Source organism: Gavialis gangeticus, unplaced genomic scaffold (genome assembly GCF_001723915.1).
Source record: "Gavialis gangeticus isolate Ggan-Ray unplaced genomic scaffold, GavGan_comp1, whole genome shotgun sequence".
Lineage (NCBI taxonomy): Eukaryota > Metazoa > Chordata > Crocodylia > Gavialidae > Gavialis > Gavialis gangeticus.
This window is the reverse complement of record NW_017729009.1, coordinates 25,216,075-25,240,781: the sequence shown is the minus strand read 5'-3', so window position 1 is coordinate 25,240,781 and position 24,707 is coordinate 25,216,075. Positions and strand designations below refer to the sequence as shown.

Sequence of the window (24,707 nt, the reverse complement as noted above, 5' to 3'; positions counted from 1 at the left end):
GTGCGGCAGTTCCTGCAGGCCGACCTGAGCCTCCCCCTGCTGAAACGGCACCGCAAGAGAATCGAGCTCCTGAAGAAGTGCTCCTACTACATCGAGATCCTGCCCAAGCACCTGGCGCTGGGGGACCAGAACTACCGGATGCTGCCCACCACCATGTTCCAGCTGATCGACCCCTGGCGCTTCCAGAGGATGAAGAAGGTGGGGACGATCCAAACCAAAATCCAGCTGCTGCTCTTGACAGACCTGCTAGAACAGCTGGAACGGGGGCGGGAGGAGTTGCTCCACTTCCTGGAGACCTACGACATGGTAACGTTCCTCTCCAGGTGGGATGCAATTAAGCAGCAGCTGTCTGGCCTCTCGGAGCTGATGGACAATTTCCTCGCCATGCTCGTGCCGGGAAGGCTGCATGTCAAACACCGGCTTGTCTCGGATGTCGGGGCGACCAAAATCCCGCACATTCGGCTGGTGCTGAGCACCCAGATGCCGGTGATGTTTGATCGAAAGGAATCCGTGGCGCATGAGGACTGGGTGAGTCTCAAGTGGTTTATCACAAGTCAGCAAACGCAGCCTGAACAGTACGAGCTCAGGTTTAAACTCCTGGAGCCCAGAACCCCCCAGGAGCGGTTGCAATGTGGGATGATGCTGGTCACGTCCAGTATGTGCGAAATCCGGAACCTGCTGCCCGACAGGTCATACAAATTCACAATTAAGCGAGCAGAGACGTACATGCTCGTCTACGACCAGTGGTGCGACGCCATCGCGTTGAAGACAAGCCCGGACGAAGCCATGGAGAGCAGCACGCATGAGACCTGAGGGCCAAAGTGACAGGCTGGCACATGTTCTAGTTTTATCCATTCAAAGAAATGAAACAAAATAAGAGTTGAATAGGAAAATTAAAAGCTTATTTTTAAAGATTTTACATTGAAAAAAATACCAACCTATCAGCTTCTTCTGCCTCACGTGGCAGTTTTCAAAAAGTGCCCCAATATAAGTTGTTCCAGATTGACAATAACTGGAGCACAGCATGACCATGAGCATCTCCACAGCGGCCCGGGGACCTCTGGAAGCAGTTGGCCAAGCAGACTGTGCATGGGTGCAAGATCACCACATTGCACCAGTCTTTCCTGCCCACCACTGAGACTTGTCCCAGGTCCTGAGTTTTCACAGGCGAGATCTCCCCAGCCCGCTCGCCATGTCCTTTCTTCTCTCCCCGTCTCCAGAAAGAGGGTCTCAGTTTCCTGCATTTCAGCTCGCATGAAGCCCCGTCTCCACGATCCCGCACCGCTGCCAGTCTCCACCCCGGGTCCCTTCCCTGCGCTTTTGCCCTCACTACTGGCCTTCTCATGTCCTGCCACGTCCCCTCTCTAAGGGCACACTCTGCAGATGCAGGAAAAAGAGATCCTTTTTGACTTAGAAACCAGCAAAGTGCAAAATCCCCCAGGAATCATCATTTAGAAAACAGGTTTCCTCTGGGTTTCACACTCACAACCTTTCTTTCCCGATTCAGCCCTGGCCGCTCCCCCCCTTCCAGATCTTTCACACAGACAGACCAACCGTATTTCCACAGTCAATAAAAATTTATTGTCTTCTAACAAATGCAATCATCTCTGTAATTATGGCTTAAATATCAAAAAAAGGGAATGTTGAGATGTATAAACATTAGACGCATTTAAAATAGTTGTATCGAAAATGTAGCTCCAAACCTGGTGCAAGTCACAAATTCCAGACATTTAAGATTTAAAAAAAAAAAAAAGTCACATTGAAAACGTCCTTAATATGCATTTCATGACACCTGACATTGCATCTCTGTGGATTAAAAAAGGGTTTATTGCAGTAATTGAGCACTCTGAACCGGGCTGTCCGGTATTTCTGAGACACCCCACAGACCCAGCCCTGTCCTGCTAAGGCCAAGCAGGCTTCTGTGCTCCACAACAACCTCATTGGGAACAAGATCAGGCCAAAAGGGGCTCCTAAGATCACTCTGCTGAGAAACCTGAGACACTGTTTGCTCTACAGGCATGTCACATGCTAAATTCACAGTTAAATTCTAGCAGATCCAAGGACAGGGATGTCACCACTGTGCAGCCAACAGCCCACAGACAGCCTTGAAAAAGTGGCAGGGTGTGGTGGAAATGGAGATGTCCCCATGGCAATACCCCTCCGCTTCTGGGGCTGTACATGAGCTTCCGCAGGCAGGGGAAGACACCCAGCAAGCAGCCTTTAGCAACCCCCGCTGTTCTGCAGGAACGTACCTCCGCCAGACTCGAACCCCTGACATCTGCCATGAAACACGCCCCATCTTCTGACACTTCTGAATTACGGGGCCTCTCCCTGGTCCCCCCGCTTTACCTGCGCCAGGTGAGGGGGTCAGGTCTCGTGGCTGCATCAGGGTTGATGGGAGTTTTGCTAACAGTGGGTTTGTCTGGGATGAGTTGGATAGGGCTGATCCTACTTCGGGCACAGGGTTGGACCTGAGCCCTGGAGGTCCCTTCCAGCCCCACCTCCCTCTGAGTCCATAAGCCTTCCAGATGCCACGTTTCATCTTTATGAGTTTCACTGCACCACCCCGCCAAGATCGGTGGTACCCTGAGCATCCTGTCACTAGACGTGCCCCTCTGGAACGACCTCTAGTTCATCTGGTAGTTTCACACACAGGCACACACCTTGCCTTGATGCTGAGGGTTTTCTGTAAAAACCCTTTCGTCATAAATGGCAAACGAAAAGCTGTCTGCACACATGAAGCCAAACAACTTTTAATCATTTCCCCCCACAAAGTAACTTCTATGATCGTATACACCCAAAACCACAACACACACAAGACTATAATCCATGACATGCTGGGCAGCTGTCTCTAAAACATTAGGTTAATGCCACTTTCTGCTACTGCAGCTTTGTGCTCAATTATACAACAGGCTGTTCAACAACCCTGGGACCTGGACTGAACATCAGCATGGCAGGTACTTTAGGCAGTTGGAAAGCATTTTTCTAAATAGAAGCTGTAACCTACATCTCCAAAACACGTTTCTGGCAAAAACACCCAAGCACTGCTTTATAAAATAAAAGTAATTGAAGGCTTCACTTGAGGTTTTATCCTGTAAGATGCAGCAAGAACTGATCCTTTTTTGTTTTTTTAAATACAAACACATGGAAATATGTATATATAATTTTGGTTTTTGGTCTCCAAAGATATTTAACAGCTAAATAAAATTAAGAAGTATCAGACTATGCCAGCGCAAAGGGATTGATTCCCCTCCAACTTATTATACTAGTTTTACTCGAGGGCAACCTCCGTGATTTCAAGAGATACTCCTGACTTGTATCAAAGAAAGGGGAAGAAGTCCTGTCGAGCTTAAAAGGGCTGCAGTGAATTTCCTAGACATAAGACTCTAACGCTGGGGCTGGCTGTGACATACTGAAATACTTTGAATTTAGGATCCCCATGTCCTTCACAGCTCTCTGCACACCACCCCCCAGAAGTGGCTGCATTTCAGAAACCTGTAAAACAAACCCTGCAGAGTTTATTTTGGAGCCACACTAACGACATAGCAAAATAAGGCCTCTTTCAAAATCTCGAAGATAAGACACATCAGTGTGGGGCAGCCACCTGCCCCAAGCCTTTACGCCCTGTTCCCTTGGTCTTTCAACACCTCCGTGGCACTTGAATTCACAAACTGCTTTTACACTGCCGTAGCAGGACAGCACGGGTGGTCTCCCTCGCTCTCTTTCCCCTCCTGGAAATCTGTCCTACAAATGCAGAGAAGCAAGGAGGCAATTTAAAACAAGGAGTAGGGGAAAGGCAGATAAAGCCAGAGGTTTTCTCTTTCCCCAGCTGCACGTGGGTCAAACTTATCGTGAAGAATCAGAGCATGCAAACCAAACATAGCGTCACATGTGACGGTCCCAGAGGCAACGCCTTCCTATTGCACATTCCTTACATTGAGAAGGGAACCCTGCTGCCTTTTTCTTTAGTGCAAACACAGGAGCAAATCCCTGCTGAGACTACCGACGTCGGATGAGTCGGTAGCTAAACCAAGACGACTGGTGTCCCACAGTGTCTTCATTTGGTAGAGAAGCGCTGCATCCCCACTCTCTCCCTGTGGGACCTCTGGGCATGTCCACGTATTTGGTCTCGGGGAGTGCCAGAGGCAGGCACTTCATACATTCAGAACTGGAACGAGGACAGAAAGCAGCCTCCCCGCAGCTACCACACTTGAACCAGCAGCTTCAAGGCTAACAAAGCTCAGGACTGAGCTACATACAGTTTCACAACTACACAGACATTAACAGACAAGTTAAAGTAGGATGCAGCTTTGCAAGGAGTCAGCATCAGCCCCTTCTTGTTTAGTGATTCAGCAACGTGGCTACTTTAAAAAAAAGTATATCTATACAAACTATGTATATATAGCACAATATATACATCACATCCAACACTGTTCTTAAAAGCTTGCAGCATCCACTGAGGCAAAAGTTCACCAAGATAAAAGTTAATAAATTAGAAGCAGGATTTCTTTGTTTGCTTGTTTGTCCAAGTAGGTTTTCTTTACAAGTGGAAACATTTTCAAGTAAAAACTCAAATTAAAATATCTTTCCAGTATCCATCATCTAGTAGACGTCTTCCATATCACTGTCCACTTGATACAGGTAGAGTTGATGGGTCTATTTAGAAATCCAGCTCAGGCTTGGCCAGACAAATAGCGCTTTGTTTGGCCAATAATGTTTTGCGGTTTACTTTTTGCTATTCCTTCATTTAAGATAAAAAACAAAGCTGGTTTTCAGCTTGGTGAAATAAGGTAGCTTTAAAAATCAGGCATTGGCTTTAAAACTAGCAGTAGCATTCGGAAGTGTTGGTCCTTGTATGGCACATCCCGGCCATTCTTGTAGATCTGTTGCGTGCAACGCTTTAGCTCTTGAGGAAATGGAAAGATCCGTTTGGTCCCCGAAGTGTACCTGCATTCACTAAAAAGGGAGGGTTGGGGACTCCACCGAGGAGCTCATCCAACCGTCTCCCCTGCACATCCATGTCCAAAACTTTTTGGTTTCAAAGACTTCAAAGTTTTGATTTAAGATTGCATTTCATTTAAAAAAAAACAACCCCTAAAATTGCTTAAAAGATGAGCGGCCAACCTACAGGGAAAGGTCTTGGAGTCCCTGATGAATCTCGTTCATCGCTCGACACCCGAATGGCGGAAAGCTGTTGGGACACGGTGCTGTTCCCCTATGCACGCATCACACCGCACGTAGGGGCTGGTTCATCCGGCTGGGGTCCAGGCTCATTGGCGAAGGGCAGATTTTTTCTGGACGCAAATGCCTTGAGCTGAAGTATAGCAACCCTGTTGCCGGTAGTGCTCCAGCAGCCTTCTCCACAGGGGGTTACACTCCAAGAGGTAACGGTTCCCTGTTAGCAGAAAGGAAGAAGAGTGAGTGGAAGAGGCAGATGACAATGAATATGGTTGTGGGGCTGGGGCACAGAATTTGTGGAAAGGCTGAGAGAACCGGGCTGATTTAGTCTGCAAAAGAGACCACTGAGCAGGGAGTGAATAGCAGCCTTCAGCTCCCTGCAGGGGGGCTGCAAAGAGGATGGAGCTGGACTGGTCTCAGTAGGTGCAGATGACAGCACAACGAGCAATGGGCTCAAGCTGCAGCAGGAGAAGTTGAGGTTGGACATTAGGAAAAACTTCCCCATGAGAAGGGCAGTGAAGCACTAGAATGGGTCACCCAGAGAGGTGGTGCAGTCTCCATCCTTGACAGTTTTTAAGGCCCAGCTCAACAAAGCCTTGGCTGGGATGATGTAGTTGGGGCTGGTCCTGCTTGGAGCAGGGGGTTGGACTAGATGTGACCCCCTGAGCTCCCTTCAACCCTTGTTTTCTGATTCAGTGACCCCCAGAGAGAGGAACAACTGGGAGTACTGTGCCCCTCGCATCTTGGCCCCCAGGGAGACCAGCACAACTGGGCTTCGCGACCTGGAAGGGACATTTCCTTCAGCCCCAAAGGCCCCAGGTAATCTCTGTGAAATCACAGTTTTTTTTAATAGCTCAGCCACAACTGCTAGCTATTAAAATCACAAGCGTGTCACTGTCTGCTTCCGGCCACCCGCGAAGTGCAAACAGGTCAGAATCTCAGCAGGGCACGGCCGACTGACCGACTGTGATCGCAGCCTGGCAGGGACAGAAATTAAGCAAGGCTGAATTTGTCACATGTGCCGGCCACATGTGATCTCTGCGGTGCACTCTGAGGGGTAGTTGTGTTACAGGGGCCTGAACAGCCCGCTCCATTCTTCAAACGCGGACATCCGAAAGGTTGGGCTCTCCATCCCCATCTACTACTCACCTATAATGCAGAGTCCTTCCTGAGCCCGCGTGAGGCCTACGTTGATCTGGTTTGGGTCTGTAACAAATCCCAGAAACTTCTTCTGCCAGCTCTTTGTGGGCTTCCATTCGATTTCTGACCGGGATCGGGAGCGTACAGTGGACAGGATCACATACCTCCATTCACTCCCTGCGGAGGAAAACCTGATGTTCAACTGGAAGGTGTTTAGCCAGAACTGGTCAGATCACCTTTCCAGGCTCCAACAGTATCTGTGCCTCTACAACGGTGGCTCTCAGCCTTCTTCGACTTGAGGCATCCTTCCACAACTTTTCTCAATTTAGCTGCACCCATTTCAAAGCCTAACTTCATGCATTTTCCAACTACAGAAAAATACTAGAGCAATTCTTCTGGTGCAAAGAACACAGATCACTGGAGGTCAGAAGGGTGATCTGGATTCCCATGTGAAATCTCTGGGTTTTTCTTGTGGATCACACATAGGTGTTTGCACACCTGACAGTGCTACTGTTGTGGGGCACCCCGCAGCACCCTTAACAGGTTCTCATAGCCCTCCAGGGTGTCAGGGCACCCCAGCTGAGAATCACTGCTCGACAGCAAGAGTCCAGGAGCCTGTAGCTTCTCGCTGTTATTACAGCATTTAGAGCCGTTTATGCGAGCTACTGCATTACTTCCAGGTGACAGTTCTTTAAAAGAGTTGCTCTAGCAAGCAGTCACCCACACCCCACCCAAGAGCCATTGATGCTCAGCAGTCTCCCTTCCGCTAGGCAGCTGGTGTTTTGGGACACAACGTGATTTGTTAAAGAAAAACATAAAAGGGCTCAATGCTGATTTGGAGCAGGATTCGCCCAGAGGGTTGAGCCAGAGGGATTTCTCTTGGTGGTCACAAGGCACTTGGCTATTCTGCGTGATGAGGGGGGAAAGGACAATCCCCAGCTGAGGGGGAGGAGAGAGCATCCATTCCCTGGATCCCTTACCTTGGCTTTTCATGATGCTACACACGGTAATGTCACGGATCCCCTCTCTAGCAAGGCGCTTGTTGATCTCAGACACCTGGGCGTTGTACGGGCTCAGGATGGCAATGCTCTGTGGTTTGATGGACCCATCCAGGGTCAGCTGCTTTGCTATCCTCACCTGAAGAGACATAGCATGAGATGAGCTCCGGTTTATTGGAAGAAAACAATCCTCCCTGCACCAGCCTGTGCCCCTCACGGTACACACAGCTCTTTCTCCATGTACCAGTCAAGTCAAAGTTTCCATAGGGCAGAAACTCCACACACAGAAACCTGTGCCTGAGTCCCAAGGTGCCCACAGCGGCATTCGGGCAATTCGTTAATAGCTGGTCTGCTTGAGTCTGTCTCTAGCACGCAGTAGCCAGCGCCAGGACTCGTCTGCTTTCAGAAAAGCAGAGCACGGTAGAAAGAGACTCTCAGGCCGAAGGTAATAAAGCAGAGGTTGATGGTGACTGCAGCAACACGTCAGAGGCCAACAACACAGCCCATAAGGCCACGAGCTCCCTTATTCCCACCTGCCCCTAGAAGGTCCCCAAGCAGCCACTCACCGCCTGCTCCACCTCTTCCAGGTTTGCTCGGGAGTTCTCGTTTCCCTCCTCAGTGGAGACCATCAGACTCTGCTCTTTCCCCTCGATGTGACCAAAGATGACCGGACAGCAGCCCTTGTTTTTGTGGAAGAGGATGCTGGGCTGACGGTGAAGGGTGGGGCACGTCTTCAGCTTGCCCTTGTAAAACTCCTTGGATGGGAACTTGCAGATGTCTGCATGCTGCCAGAGCAAAAGGGAGGAGCGTGGGTGAGTAACCAAGGAGAAGCTGGAGGGGTTTGCAGCACCTCTTCGGGAAGGCTGTAAACATCCACCGAGGGCACTGCTCTTCCGTCAGCGGTCCCCTGCCACAGATAACAGCCTCCAACATACCGCCCTCGTGAGAAGGACAAGCAATTTAACATCGCCTGCTAAATAACCCAGGTCCGAACTAGCAGCATGCATTGCACATGCAAAAAAAAAAAAAAAAGAGGTAGTATTATCAGGCACCTTGAGTTACAAGATCCTGTATTTTAGAGGCAATCAGTTGTGCACGCCCAAAAGGCAAAAAGTTGGCAAATGACTGCAACTTCCCATTTATCCAATATCTTCAATGCATTATAGAAGAGCTTTTTGGAAAGCTCAACAAAAATCACTGCCCACCCCCATAGCAGAGGACATGGGAATTGCCTTCTCAGCCAGGGTGATGTTGACTAGCACCAGCAGTTACTCTTTCAAAACCAAATGCACTGAAGGAAGTTATTGCATATTATTTGTACGGGAGCCGCATCCAGAGCCCCCAGGCAGTTCCCAGAGCCTGTTGTGCTAGACACTATGCAGCAAAGGGTGTGCAAAGACACAGCCCGTGCCCCGTGACACAAGTGATGGTAATCAGCAAAACAGGGAAGTGGCTAAAAACCATGTTCAGAGCTCAACAGCTATGAAGAGCTGCCAGGAATACTAGGAAGCTCCCACAGAGATTAATTTTCCCTTTTGGAAGAGGCATGCCCCCCAGTAACCCAGGCCAAGGAGATGCATCCCAAAGGGCTGAGGCAAGCCATGCTGGCAGCCCTTCCGAGAGCAGGAAGAGGGAGAAGGCACCGGGGCGCGCCTACCATGCGGTACTGCGTATCCAGCATCAAGGCCTGGCTCTGGTAGCGTTCAAAGAGGGAGGTCTCCATGCCTAGAGTCTTGCAGAAGTCATTGTTGACCACGGGCCGCAGCTGCTTGTGGTCCCCGAGCAACACCACCTGAAACGCAAGGGGTGGACAAGTAGGCACCAGTCCTCTGCCTCTCGCAACCCCACCCCTTGCAGTGAACCCAAGGCCAGTGCAGAGATATTTTATATCCAGCTACGCGGTAACACATGCCTCCTTCTGGGGAGACCAAGAAAGCCTCCAGTGTCTGTCCACTTCTGTTGTGCTCCAGACATCATTTGAGACTTCGATGTGGGTTTAAGCATTTGCACTCCAGGAAGCTGGGAGGATGCAAGCAGGCCAAGTCACCAGAGACCCAACACATGCCCTGGCCATCAGGCGCACAACAGAACGCGCGGCTGTGCCCAAGCGATGTACCTAGGGGGGTGCCGGTCATGCCTCTGAGTGCAAATGCACATATGGACCTCTGCGCTCAGCACCTGCATTGCACGCTGCAGCTGGCGTGAGGCTGAGTTTCACGGTGGAAACAACTGCTTGATCCTTAACGAGACTGACTGGCAATGCAACAGAAACAGCCCACGAGGGCAGATCGCAAGGAGGAGATGCCACAAGACAGCCTCCGACCAGGGAATACTGCTGGGGCAGCTAGCCCAGAGGAGCCCTGGGACCTCATGGAGGGTCTCACCTTGTCAGCTCTCTCGTAGCTAACCAGGGGGATGAGGGTCTCCGGCTCCGTAGACATGGCGCACTCGTCAACGAGGATTTGCTTGACGTTCAGGAACTCCACCAGGCTGGGAGCAGAGGCGGCCGAACACGTGCACAGGATGACGTCGTGGCGCTTGAACTCGTACGCGCGTGCGGCTGACAGCAATTTCTTGTATCTGGCGGCGGAGGCAGAGGAGGTCAAGCTCTGCCCAGTGGTGCCAATGGGGAGACTTTACCCCCTGATCAGTCCCTGCTCTGGGAATTGGCCGAGCTTCCCCAAAGGGCTACTTGTCTACAGCCCTCTCGGGAAAAGACATCCAGCTCGCACAGCTGGAGACAGCCCTGGGCCTGGAAGCAGGAGGGTCCCGAGCCGCCAGGCATGGGAAGCACCACGGAAGCACCCTGCTGCGCTCTCTTTGCAACGGAAAATGCTTCTCCTCGAGCAGAGTTTCTCCCAGCATCAGAGGGGGAAATATCTGCAGGGCATCTCCTGTGTTACTGTTTGCAATGGTGTCTGGGGGGGTTGCTCTAGACCAGTGGTTCTCAGCCTTTTTGTACTCCAGACACCCTCGCTGGACTCGAGACCCGCTCTGCAACCTCTGGATTGGGTATTACAAAGATCATCTCCTGGCAGAGATGCTGGGCAGCGGGCATGACAGATCATTCAGGCAGGGACAAGCTGGACCCTACATTTACCCTAGCTTATCTCCTCACACCCCACAGCACACTTCAAAGGATCTGGCAGCACCCCAGGATGCATCAGCACGCTGGCTGAGCACCACTGCTCTACAGCCATCTTGGTCTTTCGTTTTAGTCTTTAGTTTTCATGGCAAGCGCAGCAGCACAGGCTCACAGCTTGCTCCGAGCCTGGCGCAAATCAGTGTAGCCCCAGTGACCTCCCAAGAGATGGCCGGCTTCAGCAACCAGGCCCGCGACCTGCAGCCCAAGCCTCTCCCTGGGCTGCTGCGTCGCATGCTCTCGTTGATCCCCACGTGTGCTGCAATCCCACCGAGGATCGGCCGCACCTCTGGCTGGCTCTTTACTCACCTCTTGAGCTCCTCGTCTGTGACCTGCTCTCCTTTCCTGAATCTCATGTCGAACTCACGGATATTCGAGGCTTGAGGATTTGACGGCTCCCGGATGCGGTGATGCACGGTTATGTCTCTGGAGGAGAAAGGGATTTTCCCGTAGAAAACACGGCCCGCAAAACACGTGCTTCTCCCTGCAGCAAAGGGCTGGGCCTGCTTCTACCGCAGCGCCCATGCTAGCAAGAGGAACGATGCCCCGGCTTTTATTTCTGCCCAGCCAGACCAAGATCTCAAGGCGTTTCTGTCCCCACTAGCGTACGTCGAGATCTGCCCGAGAATTCAATCATCGCCTACCCCGAAGTTACCCAGAAAGGAAACCGGGCATGTCTGAGGTGCACTAAGAACAAGGCCAGAGCACCTGCCCCCAGCTAGCTAGATCCCTGAGTGCAAGGAGGCAGACACGAGAGTCCACCCCTCCAACCCCTCTCAGGGAGCGAAAGCCGATGAGACCCCCGGGCAGGGCGGGAGGGAAGCTGGGATGAGGATCGCCACGTCTGGCAGCACAAGGAGAATTCACACAAGGACCCTTCTTCACATGGCGCTGCCGAAATGCAGCCGTCCAGCTTCTCCCTCTCTGGGCGATGACTGAAATATCAGGAGCCCCCACTGGAAACTCAGTTTGATGGTCACAATGCTCCCTTACAAAGGCACTCGGACGATGCCATGGCTGGCAGCAGGCATTGAGCTCCAAGCCATGCACCGGCAGTCCTGGCCTGAATACCAACACCCCCGGCCCCTGCCTACTCTCACCTGCTACCTGGAGCTACCCCAAAGGCGCAACAAAATCTCTGCAAAGAGTACGGCTGCAGCTGCCATGGAGGAGCCATATTATAAAGCGTGAGGCTGCATCCTCCTACCTGAGCTCAGGCTTGGACTTTGTGTCGCGAAGGGCCTTCCGGGAGAAGTGCCGGGTGCTCCCCGGGTAGGGGTAGTCCATCGACTCGACAGCTTCCCCGTAAACCCTTAATGGCTTCAGGTCTGGTGTCATCTTCAGCAGCATCTCTGGGGGGTGGAGCAGCACATTCCCACTGAGAGGACCCCCAGACCCAGGCGCTTCAGGGAGCCCTGCTGTCTGCTCACCATCCCAGGAGACGCACACGCTCGTTTTGCCTCGGCCTCTCGTTGCACGCAGCAAAAGCTTGCGTGCCGAAAAAGGATCGACCTTTAGGCTCCTTCGGAAGCAGGTCAGTGAGAAGCCCCCCGGTAGCCTCCACTTAGGACCAAGCAACCCAAACCCGACTGCAAGCAGCACCGGAGTCCCCGGGTGCTCTGATGCAACATGCCCTGTCCGACCCGCGCTAGTCCCTCTCCACCCCCGCCTTGCCCATCCGTGCCTTGCTGTTGTGTCAGCTCACCCTGCTCTTTTAGACTGACGTTCTCTCCCCTCATCTCCCCATGACCCCGAGCAGTTAGTACAATTAGTTACCAGCAACGACGTCAACAGACTTGTTGGATGGGCCGCAGTACAAGATGCATTTCCTCGACTTCTCTTCATCCTTCAGAGTGGTCTCCTTCTCCAGCGTCTCCTGGTTCAGCTTGTGGAACCAGTACACGATGTGGGTCCCGACAACAGTCTTCCCTGTGCCTGGGGGAAACAAGAAGGGCTGTGGCGAATGCCGAGATGCATCCAGATGCTTTGTCTGGCTGAGCCAGTAAAAGCCCCTCGAGTCACCGTCTACGACAGTGACCTGGGTGTCACCACCTCCCGGGGTACCTCGAGACCTTTTCATGCAGCATCAGCCCTGCTAGTTGTGCAAACATGCTTCCCAAGATCAACCCAGGAGATTTCAAATATTAATTCATAGTTTAAAAACACTGGCTGACCAGTGCTGCAGGCTCTCGGGTTTCTTTGCAACAGAAAGTTATTTTTTTGCAATTCAAAATCTAGCAAAAACCAAGAGCTGACAGTGTCCGAGGGCAGCCTCGAGTCTAACAAGGCTGAGAAACACTGGTCTATGAGATCCCAGGACCAAAGCAGCTGCTGCTTCCACCCCATGAGGAGCTTTTCCCCTCCAGAAATCTGCACAATCCCTCCTGGACAAGGGAAGGTGCAGAGTCAAGGCCAGGGGCCAGGTCTCGGGCTGCCTTTGCAGCAGAGCACGCGCCTCCACGGACCCCCCGGTCTCACCTGGCGGTCCCTGAATGAGCGTAAAGGATTTCCTCAGCGCTTCCTGGATTGCCGAGTTCTGACTCTGATTGAGCTTCCTGCTGCTCTCCAGGAGATCAAAGGCCTTCTGCACCAGGAGCTTCGATTTGATCACTGGGACGTTAAAAACAAAAAAGACCTCACACCACGACTCCAGGCATCCATCCCACCCTGCAGCATCGGGCCGGCACAGACGGGGTGGGAACCCCCACACTATGTCCTTGCCTTGCACCGACAACTTCGGCCACCCGTGGACCTTTCTGCAAGGAAGGAGCCAAAGTATAAAGGGAGATAGCCCAGCTCTCTCAGGTGTGGCCCACTGACTGTTCCCATTTGCAACACCCTAGTGCTTAACCCAGAGCCAGGGTTGTGTCTACCTCGATCTCTGTGCCTCCTTTTCCCCACCTGTAAAATGGGCATTTTTCAAAAAAGCTCTTTGAAGCCCCCAAACGAAAATGTGCTAGCGGCGAGCTGCTGCTACTGCTACCACTGCCGGTGATGGCGCGAGAAAGGGTTTCCGTTCTCTTTGGCTACCGAGCGGAGGCTGCTGCTACATCCTGCGGAGGTCTGCGCCTACCTTTCTCCGGAGTCTTGTGACCCAGTGCTATGCTCTTGGCAAGATCAGATGAATAATTCAGCTTCCAGATCGCCATCTCCTTCCGGCTGCGAGAGAGGACAAGGGAGTTAGGGGAAGGGAGCACGACACGGGGAAAACCCCGGCACCCGCAGCCCCGCACAGCCTTGGGGTGCGCGATGCTCAGCTTTGGCGCACTCAGCTCAGGCCCCGAGTAGAGAGCTTCAAAACTGCTTGCATGGAAGTGTTATTAGAACAGGATTCATTGGCACATTGACCCATCTCCAAAGCACCTGGAGAGCTGTGAGGATCTGGGGAAAAGTTTCCCGACAGCTTCAGGAGCCACAGTGCCTTCCTCAGCTCCCTCTTATAGCAAAACACAGCCATTGCCCCACAATTGTTCCTGCATCTCAAAGCACCACGGGAAAAGTCGCTCCAGGCCAGACATAGCTCGGGGCCTTGAGAGCAAGATCAGAGTCTTGTAGGAAGCTAGATTTAAAAAATGTAAATACATGTAAAAGCAGGGCTATGAGCAAACCACCGCAGTTGCCCAGGGTGGCAGTATCAGCGGGGCAGCGCTTCTAGGGCTGACGGGACATCTGGGGTTTCTGGCGGAGCGGTGCATTTAGCTGCAGAAATATAAGGGAGACCAGCCCAATGCTTCCTACCCAGGGTGGTGAAATAGCCCAAATGCACACTTACACATCAGGGAGCATCTTCGGGATGAGCTCCACAGTGAACCGGGCGTTGTCCTGGGAGATCTCCGCAGAAACCTCGTCCATGGAGAGAAAATGGACGTAGAAATTCACGGTCTCCTGACTCTTCCTGTCCGACTTCCCGTCGGCGCTGGAGTCTTCGGTCAGCCCGTGGGCGACCCAGGTGTAGGTGGCTGGGTCGATGACCAGCTTCCCGTCGGCCGCCGTCTCGCTGGAAAGGTGGAGGTCCTGGAGGTGGTGGCTGAGAGCGTCCTCGGGGCGGGGAAGCCCGCCAAGCTGCAGCCCGGCCAGGCGGATGCACAGGTAGCAGTTGCTGAAATCCACGTCGATGGCGCACTCCTTCTGGAAGTCGTGGGGCAGGCAGAAAGACCCCTGCCGCTGCCCTTTGCGCGTCCTCTTCTGTGCCCAGGTGATCTTGACGTCGCGCAGGATGATGGAGTCGTTCTCCGCCACGGCGCACGAGGCCGACTCCATGGCGCTCAGCGGCTGCCACACGCGGGCGTAGTCCTCCGGGCTGGCATAGCTGTCCTTCGAGGCCTGCGTGGCGTAGGCGGAGAAGCAGTCGATGGGCTTTTCCGTGTGCTCCAAGCAGACGTCGAAGCCGGGCGCCACGCTCCACAGCTGCACGAAGGGCACCAGGAAACCCCGGTGCATGTGCGTGGTGAGCTGCAGCCGCAGGACGTCGCCGGCGCTCAGCTCCATGCACAGCTCCACGTAGTGGGAGCACGCGCTCCGGCCGACTCTCCCCACTTGCCACAAGTGCTGGCCCCGGCCCTGCTCAAGCAGGGTGGTCACGCGATCAAAATCCTCCTCTTGGACAGCCGTCAGCACATCCTGCCATGCCCGCGCGCTGAAGAGGGTGACGTCCCGAGGACGGAGGGGCCCCGGCCGCAGGTCGTGGTTCTTGCTGGTCGCGACAGAGTACATCCTCCTCCTCCACGTCAGCCGCATGCTGTCCCGCTCCGGGATGAAGGTGGGCTGCTCCGCCAGCTGCAGAGACCGGTAGTTGAGCAGCTGGGGTTCGGGGAGGCTCTCCTTGTTCAGCGGGAAAAAGGCTCGGAAGTGGCGGCTCGTGGCCTCCACGCTGACCACGAAGGCCACCTTCTGCAGGACCTGGCTGCGCAGCTGCGTGGCCATCTGCAGCGAGTGCGCTCTCTTCTCGTAGGCCTGCGCCCGCAAGTTCTTGCGGTTGAAGTCGTGGCACAGGAACTCGATGTCGTCCGTGGAGTAGAGCACGGGCTCCTTGAAGAGCACGGCATGGAGCTGCCGCTGGACCACCAGGTCCAGGTAGCGGCGGATGGGGGAGGATGCCCAGGTGTACGAGTCCACGTGCAGCAAGTAGTGCCCGGCCTTGGACTGAGCCGTCGAGTTGGACCGGCTGAAATAGGAGCGGCTCAGCAGCTTCCTGAACTCCAGGATCACGGGCGCCATGCGCGGGTGGATGTCGTCGGTAGCGATGAGGTCCAGCATCGTGGGGAAGTCGCGGGCCCGCGCGGCCGACTCGAGGTGCTGCCACAGCGGGGTCAGGAGGCTGAACTCGGCTGTCTGGGCGGGGGCCGGGGCGGCCGGCAGCCTGCCCAGGTGATGGGAGAGGTGGATGGATAAGGGGATCATGTGGCTGTACTTGTTCTTCATGTGAGCCATCTGCTGAGGGCTGGGCTCCATCTGGCATCGGAGGGGAGCGACGCTCTTGGTGTCGGCTTTGCTGGTGAGTAACTCGGCCACGAAGCTGTTGAACATGATCATGAACTCCTGGACCATCTGGTGGGAGCCCTGCTGGCCCAGGGAGCAATCCTCATCCAGCTGGTCGTAGTAACAATCTTCCTGCAGCCGGAACTTGCGGTGGACCCTGGAGAAGCGGTACGCCACCGCGACGCAGTCCTCCACGGTGTCAAAGCAGAGAGCCGTGGCCTCCCCGCGGCGCCGGCTCCTAATGATGCCTTCCGCCTCTTCGTACGTCAGCTGCCGGTCCGAGCGGATGGTGGACGCGGCGAAGACCCCCTTCATCACCTGGTCGCCCACCTTCTTGATGGTCACGAACAGGGAGATCACGCGGCGATCTTTCTGAGGCAGGAGGCTGCAGAGGTCTTGGCTGAGCCGGGGCGGGAGCATGCCCAGCGGCTGCTTCCCCGGGGTGTAGTAGGTGGCACCACGTTTCCTGGCCTCCGCGTCCAGCGCGCTGCCTTTGCGGACGAAGACAGCCACGTCCGCGATGTGGATCCCGATCTCGTAGTGGTCGCCCAGGTTTTGAACGCTGATGGCATCGTCCAGGTCTCTGGCGCCCTGGGGGTCCACCGTGAAGGTCAGGTAGCCCCGGCAATCCCGCACCTTCCCCTTGCTGAGGTTCGGCTGGAGGGAGGCGCACTTGGCCAGCTCCTTGGTCACCGAGCTGGGGTACTGCTTGGGCAGGTTGTACTCCAAGCTGAGGATCTTCAAACCTTCCTCGAGCGTGAACGCCATGGGCAGGATCTCCGTGACGATACCGAGAGGATAATAGAAGCCTTCTCGCCAGGAGATCACCTGGACGCAGAAGAGCCGGCTCCGCCGCATCTCCTGGCTGATCTTCTCGCAGCTCACCACCTGGTAAGTGTCCCTGACCCGCCGGCGGACGGGGACGACTTTCGGCTTCCCCTTCAGCCCCGGCACAAAAATCTTGGTGACGGTGTGGTCGATGGGGATCATGACGCGCGGGTCAAACTCATCCATCATGCACACGAAGACGCGCTCCCTCTCCGCTTCCTTCAGCACGCCCACCACTTTGCCCTGGGGCCGGGCCGCACCACCCTCGGCCTGCAGCCAGACCAGCACTTCGTCCCCGGTGAAAGCCATGCCGCAGTTCACGCGGCCCTTGATCTGGATGCTCAGGGGTGGAGAGTCATCCAGGGTGAAGGCCACGGCCTTGTCGAAGCCCTCCTTGACCAGCTCGCACCGCTTGTAGAGGTTGGGATGCATGAGCAGGTACTCCTGCATGGTGCGGGCGGGATAGCTGATGTACTCCATGCGGCCGCTCGGCGCGGCTGGGGCTGCCGCCCGCACGTTCAGCAGCCCTTCCTCCGACACCGTGACCAGGGCGTTCTTACTCTCGTCCAGCAGCTCCTGCAGGATGGGGTCGCCGGGGTTCAGGTCAGCTTCAGAGGCCCAGGAGTCCGTGTCGCTGTCCGCCTCCTCCTCCTCCTCCTCGACCTGCCTGGCGCTGCGGCGGGCCCAGCTCTCCTTGTCGCTCACCGCCTGCTTGATCTGAGCCAGCGTCAGGGTCTCGGGGCTCACGCTGCGCTTCTCGATGCACTCCTGGATGAAGCGCTTCCACAGCTTGCTGCACTGCCCGTAGGAGCACAGGGCCACGGCGTCCCCCACCGCCACCACCTGCGACTGGGCCCTCGTCATGATGGTGTTCAGCACCCGCGCCTCGTTGAAGAACTCCAGGTTGCAGGAGGTGCAGCCCAGCAGGCTTTCCTTGGTGTGAACCGTGCTGATGATGATGACCCGAAACTCTCTCCCTGCAGGAGGAGAGAGAAGAGACAGAGCGGTCACCTCCAGCTGCCCTGGCAAGAGGGGAGCCTTGCGGGGGGCAGCTGCCCTCAGCTGGAGTCCAGGGGGGCATCTGGGACCCACACGAAAGCGGGCAGGAAAGGGGCCAGGCCTTCCCCAGCCCAGGACCAGTGCATGCAAACCCCCTGGAGCTCAGCCCCATCACACAGCAAGGTGTGCGAAGAGCCCTGGAGGTGGGAAAAACAACCCTGGGGCTTTGGGGGAAACCCAGAAGCTGCAACTGGGCTGCAAACAAGGCCCGAACATGGCTTGTTCTCCCAGCTGCGCGTCTGCGCTGTACAGCCATGGCAGAGACACCCTCGCAGGAAGTTTCGGTTGGGTGACAGTGTTTGTTACCCGGCCGCTCTCAGCCCGATCCCGGCTGGCTGCAATCCAGGGCCTTTTATCAAGAAGCTGGACGCAATTCAGCAGCGCACTCACGATGTCTTGGGGACCCTTTCGATTATGTGCCTCTCTGCTGCCACCACGGCACGGCCAACAGCCCCCAACGCCGTGCCTTCGTGCCTCTGCAGAAGTGCCAATCCCCAGCGAAGGTAATGGGCCGAGACTGGGGTACAGAAGCACCCCAGAAACCCAGCGGCCCACGGACAGGCTGCACTAAAGGACTGCCCCTGGCAGGGGCCTGGCAGAGCTCCCCCTGGATCCAGAGCAGCCCGCGGGACGGCAGAGCCCGCTCCTGCAGAAGCAGACAGCAGCTGCTGCACGAGATACCGACCTGGCAGGTTTTCATAGTTTTCCACCATCACTTCTCCCAGCTGCTGCTTCCGCAGTTCCTGCCGTATGACCTGGACCTGACGGGAAAGGAGCGCACAGAGGGTCACACGCCAGGGCCAGCTCCAAAAACCTCCCGGGGCCACTTTCCTGGTCTCAGCCAAGCGCGCAGAGGAGAGATCCGAGTTTGGCGGTTCCTGGTAACAGCCGCTTTGGGGGCTAACCAAAGGGGACAACCAGGTGTAACTTGCCCTACCCGGCCACAAGTCACCCCGCGAGTGGCTGGACACCCGGTGCCCAGGGCAGTAACGTCAAGGGAAGGAGCCCAGAGGTCTCCATCCCCAGCTGGGCTGACAGGGAGTCCAAGTTTGCCAAGTCTGGCCCTTGGCTTAAAGCAGGGGCATCAAATGCATCCAGCCCTCCTGACTGGGTGAGGGGGACACGGGACCAGCACATGCTGCACGCAGCAGGCAATACCCTGGGGTGGTTGATACTGCTGCATGAGCTGGATCCAGCTCACAGGGCACCCTTGGCTTGCAGCAAGCGAGGAAAAGCCTTTACTGAAGCTCTGCAAGGCAGCCCTCCGCTCAGAGTGCCCTCTCTGCCTCTGCACAACACAGACATCCCCGTGGCAAGCTGTCCCGAGCTATACCGAATGCCAAAGAGCAGCATTTACAGAAGAGCCCAGCATTTGCCACCTCACAGAAAAAGTGATATATGCCATGCTGGTGCAACGGACCGATGCCCTGTCGGCTGGCTCGGGACGGACCACGGCTGCCCCACGTACCTGTATGCCGTAGGAGACCACACAGATGCTCTTCGGCTGCCGGGGGCCCCATTCGTCTGGCCACTTCTGGTACATCTCCTTCACTTTCTCAGTCACCTGCATGATCTCCGAGGTGTTGTACCAGGAGGTCATGGACATGTCCCGCTCCGTGCAGCCGGACACGTGGCAAAACATGAGCGGGTAGATCTCGGGGTGAGCTGGGATGTTGCCGCTGGCCTGGATGGCATTGCCCTTGCCGACATAGAAGTGCTGGGAGACAAACTCGATGATGCCTGCCGTGGAGCGGTAGTTCTCATTGAAGATGATCCTGCTCTTTTTGGCCACTTCATGCTTCTCCTTCTGGTAATACTGGAAGAGGCGGTTGAGGAGGGTGTGATCCGCTGACTGCTCACCTCCCAGGCAGAACAGCTTGGGGGTGATCTGCATGTGGTCCCCGGCGAGGACGACGCGGGTCTCCAGGGTGGCGTAGGAAAGAGGAATCAGAGCTTCGCACTCCAGCATCTGAGCAGCCTCGTCAATCAGGATGTGGGTGAAATAGCCCGGAGGCACCCTCAGGTTCTGGGACAGCATGGAGGTGGTGATGATTATGCGGTGCCTGTCTATCTCCGCTGGCGTGGGGTGCCGGAAGACGTTCTGGTCCTCGGCGAGGCAGCAGTACATCCGAGTGATGGGGTCGGTCGTGCCAATGGGGCGGTCCGTGTATTTGATGCGCAGTGGCACCGCGCCGGGGTGCCCACTGACGACGTAGTCATGGAAGTACTCCCGGATGTAGATGTCGGCCGCGCTGGAAGCAAGAGAGGACACGTGAGCCGGATTCTAGACACGGTCGATGGAGAGCTCTGCTCCTGGGGCAAGGGAGACTGGCACAAGCCTCCCTGAGCACCGGGCCCCCCACGTACACCTGGCAAACAGCACCGAGGGTGTGCAAAAAGCCTGCTGTGCACATGCACAGAGGACACGCTCCATACAAGATCAGTTGCCTTCTCTTCACCCTCCCTTTTGCCCACCCCTCGTGCACCTGGAGCAACCAGCTCAGAGCCATCCCTCCAGCCCAGCCTCTCCCCTGGTGCCCGCAAGTCACCTGTTGGTGTGGGTGCAGATCAGCACCCTCGTGTTGGGCTGCTGGAGGATTTCCAGGGTGGCCATGGCCAAGGTGAAGGTCTTCCCAGTGCCGAAAGGCCCATAGATCAGGAGAGGAGGGACCTGCCGGGGGCCGGTGGCTTGGCCAGTGATGAAGGAGACAGCCAGCTTCTGCTTCGCGTTCCCAAAGAGGTGGGATCTGGGGGAGTGCGGGATGGAGCAGGTCGCCACGTCGGGCAGCACCAGCCGCTCGTCCAGCAGGCAGTCCACAGCGCGGTGCCAGCGCCGAAACTGCAGCTGGTTGATCTGGAACTGGATCTGCACCAGGCGGGAGACACCGGCCTGCAAGCCCAGCTCCCGGCAGCACCTCTGGGGAATACTCAGCCAGAGGCTCTTCTCCATGGTCACCTTTTTCTCCACCTTGACCTCGAACACCCGGTTGTCTGCGGGCAGGACGGGTGCCAGGAACGCGGTGGTCACGGACCGGTTCAGCAAGTAGCCTTCGTTGGTGTCCGGCGTCAGGGCGAATGGGGTGGGCACTTCAGCATACAGGTCCCCTGGGGGAGCGAACTGCATCCCCACGGACAGCGTCTGCAGCATTGGGCTCGGGGTGATGGTGACCTGCAAATTAAGCCTGGGGCGGAGAGAGCGGCAGGGTCAACAGCGCAGCCCGCAGGTCCCTTCCAGCCCCACGGCTCTAGGATTCTCCCCGCCTCGACCAGGGTCCCTGCCCCGTGCACCAGCCAGGCAAGACCGCAACGAGCAGGGTTTAAACACCACCCAGCGCTGCTTTTAACTGCACCATGGAGCACCGTGGCAGATGGGGGGGGAACATCAGCTGGTCTCGTCACCTGCCGAAGACGCCCAGCAAATGGGCCAGGCCTTGGCAAGAGGGCCGTCAGCAGGGGACAGAGGTTAGACCACTGCAGGCCTGGGCAGAAAACAGGCCCCTCGTGCCCCCGGCCCGGTCGCAGCCGCTGGGGACTTACTTGGTGATCAGGGTCTGCTCCGCTTCCTCCTCCCGGAACAAGAAGTCGTGCATCCTCTCCCGGTAGTTGAGGCGGGTGATGGGCATGGGCGCCGCACCACCGGGCTGAAACCCCAGGGACAGCGCTGGTGCCTTGTACTTGGCCAGCAAGTCCAGGTCATCGCCAGTGCGCTGCACGCAGGGGACTATCGCCCGGTTCCCACTGTGCCACCGCTCGAAGTCCACCAAGCAGCTGGCCTCCGGCAGGGCCACAATGTGCCGCGGGGTCTCCCTGCGGCCGATCTTGGCCTGGATTTTGCGGACCAGGACGGGGCGGGTGCCGAAGTCGAAGACCACCCACTGGTCATAGACGCCGAAGGTGCAGCACTCCATGCAGACCTCTACCACACGCGTGGACGGCGACACCACTGGGAACCGCTCCCCGCGGAGGTAGGTGAGGCCCCAGGGCAGCCCATCCCCTGCCAGGAAGAACACGGCTCCGGGATCTCTCTTCAGGAGAGCCACGTGGCACAGAGGCAGCTGGCAACGAGAAGGGAAGGGAGCCCTGTAGAGACGACGGGGGACGAGACCCTCTCAGCCTCCCCCATCACACCCCGCAGCAGGGACAGACTCTCCGGCGGGAGCCAGCAGCCGCGGGGCCATTCCCATGCCCCGTGAGGACCGATCCTGCTATGCAAAGCTCCCAAGAGCTGCGGTGCTGGAGTTTTAGTCCCCTTGCAATTTAGGACTCCGTCCTGTCCCCCGTTCCCCTGACTCCCTTCCCACCACCTCACCTGGGAGTGAACTTTGAAGCTCCACTTGTACTTCGTCTTCCTGTTCTCGGACTGCAGCCGCAGGGGCTGCTTGCACGTGACCGTGACGCCGTCCACCTGCTCAGACAGCTGGCGGGAGAGGCACAAGAATAGCCCCGGTGGCGCACCTGCGGTCACACATTTACCCCCAACTCTACTCTAGGCCGCTTCCAGGCCCTGGCATGGCAGCCTGGGGTCGTGATGTTTGCAGTGCCCGTGCTGCAAGGGATGATGCATTTAACACCACGACCCTGCCCCGCTGCAGGCGCGTGGCCCCACCCTCGCCCACAAGGGCAGAGGGGCATGGACATGACAGCATCCACCAACACCCGCCCTCGCGTGCCTCCACATACCCCCACGGGCTCCCTGCACGCTGCCAGCCTGCCCAGCACGCAGGCTTTGCATGCATTAGTGCTGCAGCCACCTCCCACCGGCCGCCTCCGAGCCTCTCCCGTGCTCCCCACTTACAACGAACACCTCGTTGCAGCTCTCCTGGTACTCAGCGATGAGCCGGTCCTGGTAGGCCAGCAGCCCGTCCTCCTTGGCCAGCTTCTTGTTCTTCTTGGCCACCTTCACCCTCTGGATCCACTCCTCCAGCTCGGCCGTCGAGTGGGCCTGGGTGCAGTGCTCACCCAGCTCGCAGATGTCTGCTCTGCACCGTGCATGCAACACAGCTGCCGGGTTACTTGGGCACCCGGCGGCATGGCCACACTCCCACCCCTCTGCTCCATGCCCGGGTGAGGAGCCACCTGTTACCGCGGTGGCTGCCGGGGTGAAGCCGGAGCCTGTGACAGTTGTGCGCCAGCAGTGAGCGCAGGACCTCCCTGCAGCCTGTCTACACTGGGGCCAGCAGGGCTGGGGCTGCACCCTCTGGGCAATACAGGTCCCAGAGACTTTCGTGTCTCTAAGACCAAGAAGAGCCCTTCTCCCTGGAGGCTGCCAGCCCAAGCTGCATCCTGCCTTGTTTTACCCCGCGAGGTCAGGCACTCCAGCACCCTCCCCAGTCCAGGGAGAAGGTAACCCCCTCTCCTCCAAACCCCAGCCAAGCTTGACACCCCTCAGCCAGCAGTGAGCCCTCCACACGCCATGCCCCGTCAGGTCCTCACCTGCTGCAGAGCGTGAATTTTGTCAGCTTGTAGGGCGGGGCGCGGTGAGTCCACTGCACCAGGGCATCGGCCGAGAGCATCTGGGTGTGCTCCACCGAGGAGCAGTGGTTCTCAAAGCTCTCCTGGGAGCTGAAGGTCACCAGACAGACCCGGCAGTAGAACTGGACCTGGGGCTGGGACCACAGCTGGGACAGGCACTCGCTGCTCTTGCCGCCGGGAGCCGCCGCGAGCAGCAGGTCCGCGCGCGCCAGCTTGTGCCGCCGCTCCGCCTCCCACACGGCCATCTCCACCTCGCTGTGCGCGTACCAGCACCGCTGCAGCCCGTGCTTGCAGGGGGCGTTGCGGGAGACAAACTTGCAATAGTCCAGCCGCGGCAGGAGCTCGGGGCAGGGCCGGATGGGCACGTACTGCCTTTTCAGGCTGGAGTCGGCCACCACGTGGACCAGCAGGGCTTTCCACACCCGGTGGACCTCGCAGACCCGCGCCGGTCCCTCCAGCGAGATCCGGGGGGGGCTCTGGCAAAAACAGAGCCAGCAGATCTCCTGAAACTGGCCCCCGAACTCGCTCAGGATCTCCCCGGCCGTGCTGGGCGCTCCCAGGCTCAGGGGGCCGTCGGGGCAGCCCGTGGCCTGGGCCGACAGCACCAGGGCTTTGAGGACGCGGCGCTCCAGCTGGTGCTGCCTCTCGAAGTTCCACACGGCCGCTTCCTCCCGGCTCCAGGCGAAGGTGCAGTGGTTCTTGTGCCGGTGACACCCCGCGCCCACGACATAGTAGCGGCAAACCTCATATCGCGCCGGATTGGGGAAGCCCGGGCGCCGCCCCACCTTCCGCCAGGCTTTGCTCTTCTTGCTCTTGTACCTGGCCAGCAGGATCTCATGCATGCACTTGTGCTCCACCTCCCAGCACTGGTAGGTGGTCTCGTTGTCCCGCACGCTGCACTTGGAGCACACCAGGCACAGGTCCAGCTGCTTCTGGAGGCTCGCCAGCGGCGTGGCCACGAAGCCGTTGGTGGCCGGCATCATCCCCGTGAAACGCGGCAGCAATGAATGCAGCGAGAAGTGGGTCAGAAGGGGGCCATGGGGTCCTAGGGAGGCAGGTGCTCTCTGGCCGGCGGTCCACGCTTTAAATGCCTGCACGGGAAGAAAGCAAGAAGCAGGTGAATTCTGTGGGGACGGCTCTCTGCTGCACGGACAGCCCGAACCCGCGCGGCAGCCTTGATGGCAGGGCCAGCACGGCTCAATCCCAGCAAAATCAAGGGCAGCAGCTGCCCAGGGTATCGGGTCACGCTCTGAACAGCCCTGGGACCTGGTGGGTGCGTCCCCTGCACCACGGCATGGAGGAGCGTCCTCCAGGAAACTTACCACGTGGACCCACGGAGGGCCTTTGCGACGTCCCATCTGGGCTCCCAGGACCTGAGGCCACGGGGCTCAGCCCAGCCACTCGCCCCTGGA

General features: G+C 57.0%; 2 protein-coding genes across 2 annotated transcripts in view; one reads left to right on the top strand and one right to left on the bottom strand.

Moving 5' to 3' along the window:
* Positions 1-1,653, top strand: part of FNDC11 (fibronectin type III domain containing 11) — a 6,932-nt gene extending 5,279 nt beyond the window's left edge. The window contains exon 2 of the mRNA XM_019510260.1: positions 19-1,653. Within this exon, the coding sequence (XP_019365805.1) occupies positions 19-813 (795 nt within the window). The 3' untranslated portion in view covers positions 814-1,653. The remainder of the gene's footprint in view (positions 1-18) is intronic.
* A 154-nt stretch (positions 1,654-1,807) lies between these two features.
* HELZ2 (helicase with zinc finger 2) lies at positions 1,808-24,707 on the bottom strand. Its single transcript, XM_019510258.1, has 19 exons — positions 23,257-24,707; positions 22,619-22,802; positions 22,133-22,240; positions 21,361-21,878; positions 20,373-21,005; positions 19,292-20,075; positions 18,509-18,584; positions 14,231-17,741; positions 13,532-13,617; positions 12,937-13,068; positions 12,235-12,393; positions 11,666-11,810; positions 10,768-10,884; positions 9,701-9,896; positions 8,974-9,108; positions 7,883-8,101; positions 7,299-7,455; positions 6,328-6,495; positions 1,808-5,395 (listed from the first exon to the last, which is right to left on the bottom strand). The coding sequence occupies exons 1-19, from the start codon at positions 24,651-24,653 to the stop codon at positions 5,271-5,273; spliced, it is 8,850 nt and encodes a 2,949-aa protein (XP_019365803.1). The 5' UTR covers positions 24,654-24,707; the 3' UTR covers positions 1,808-5,270.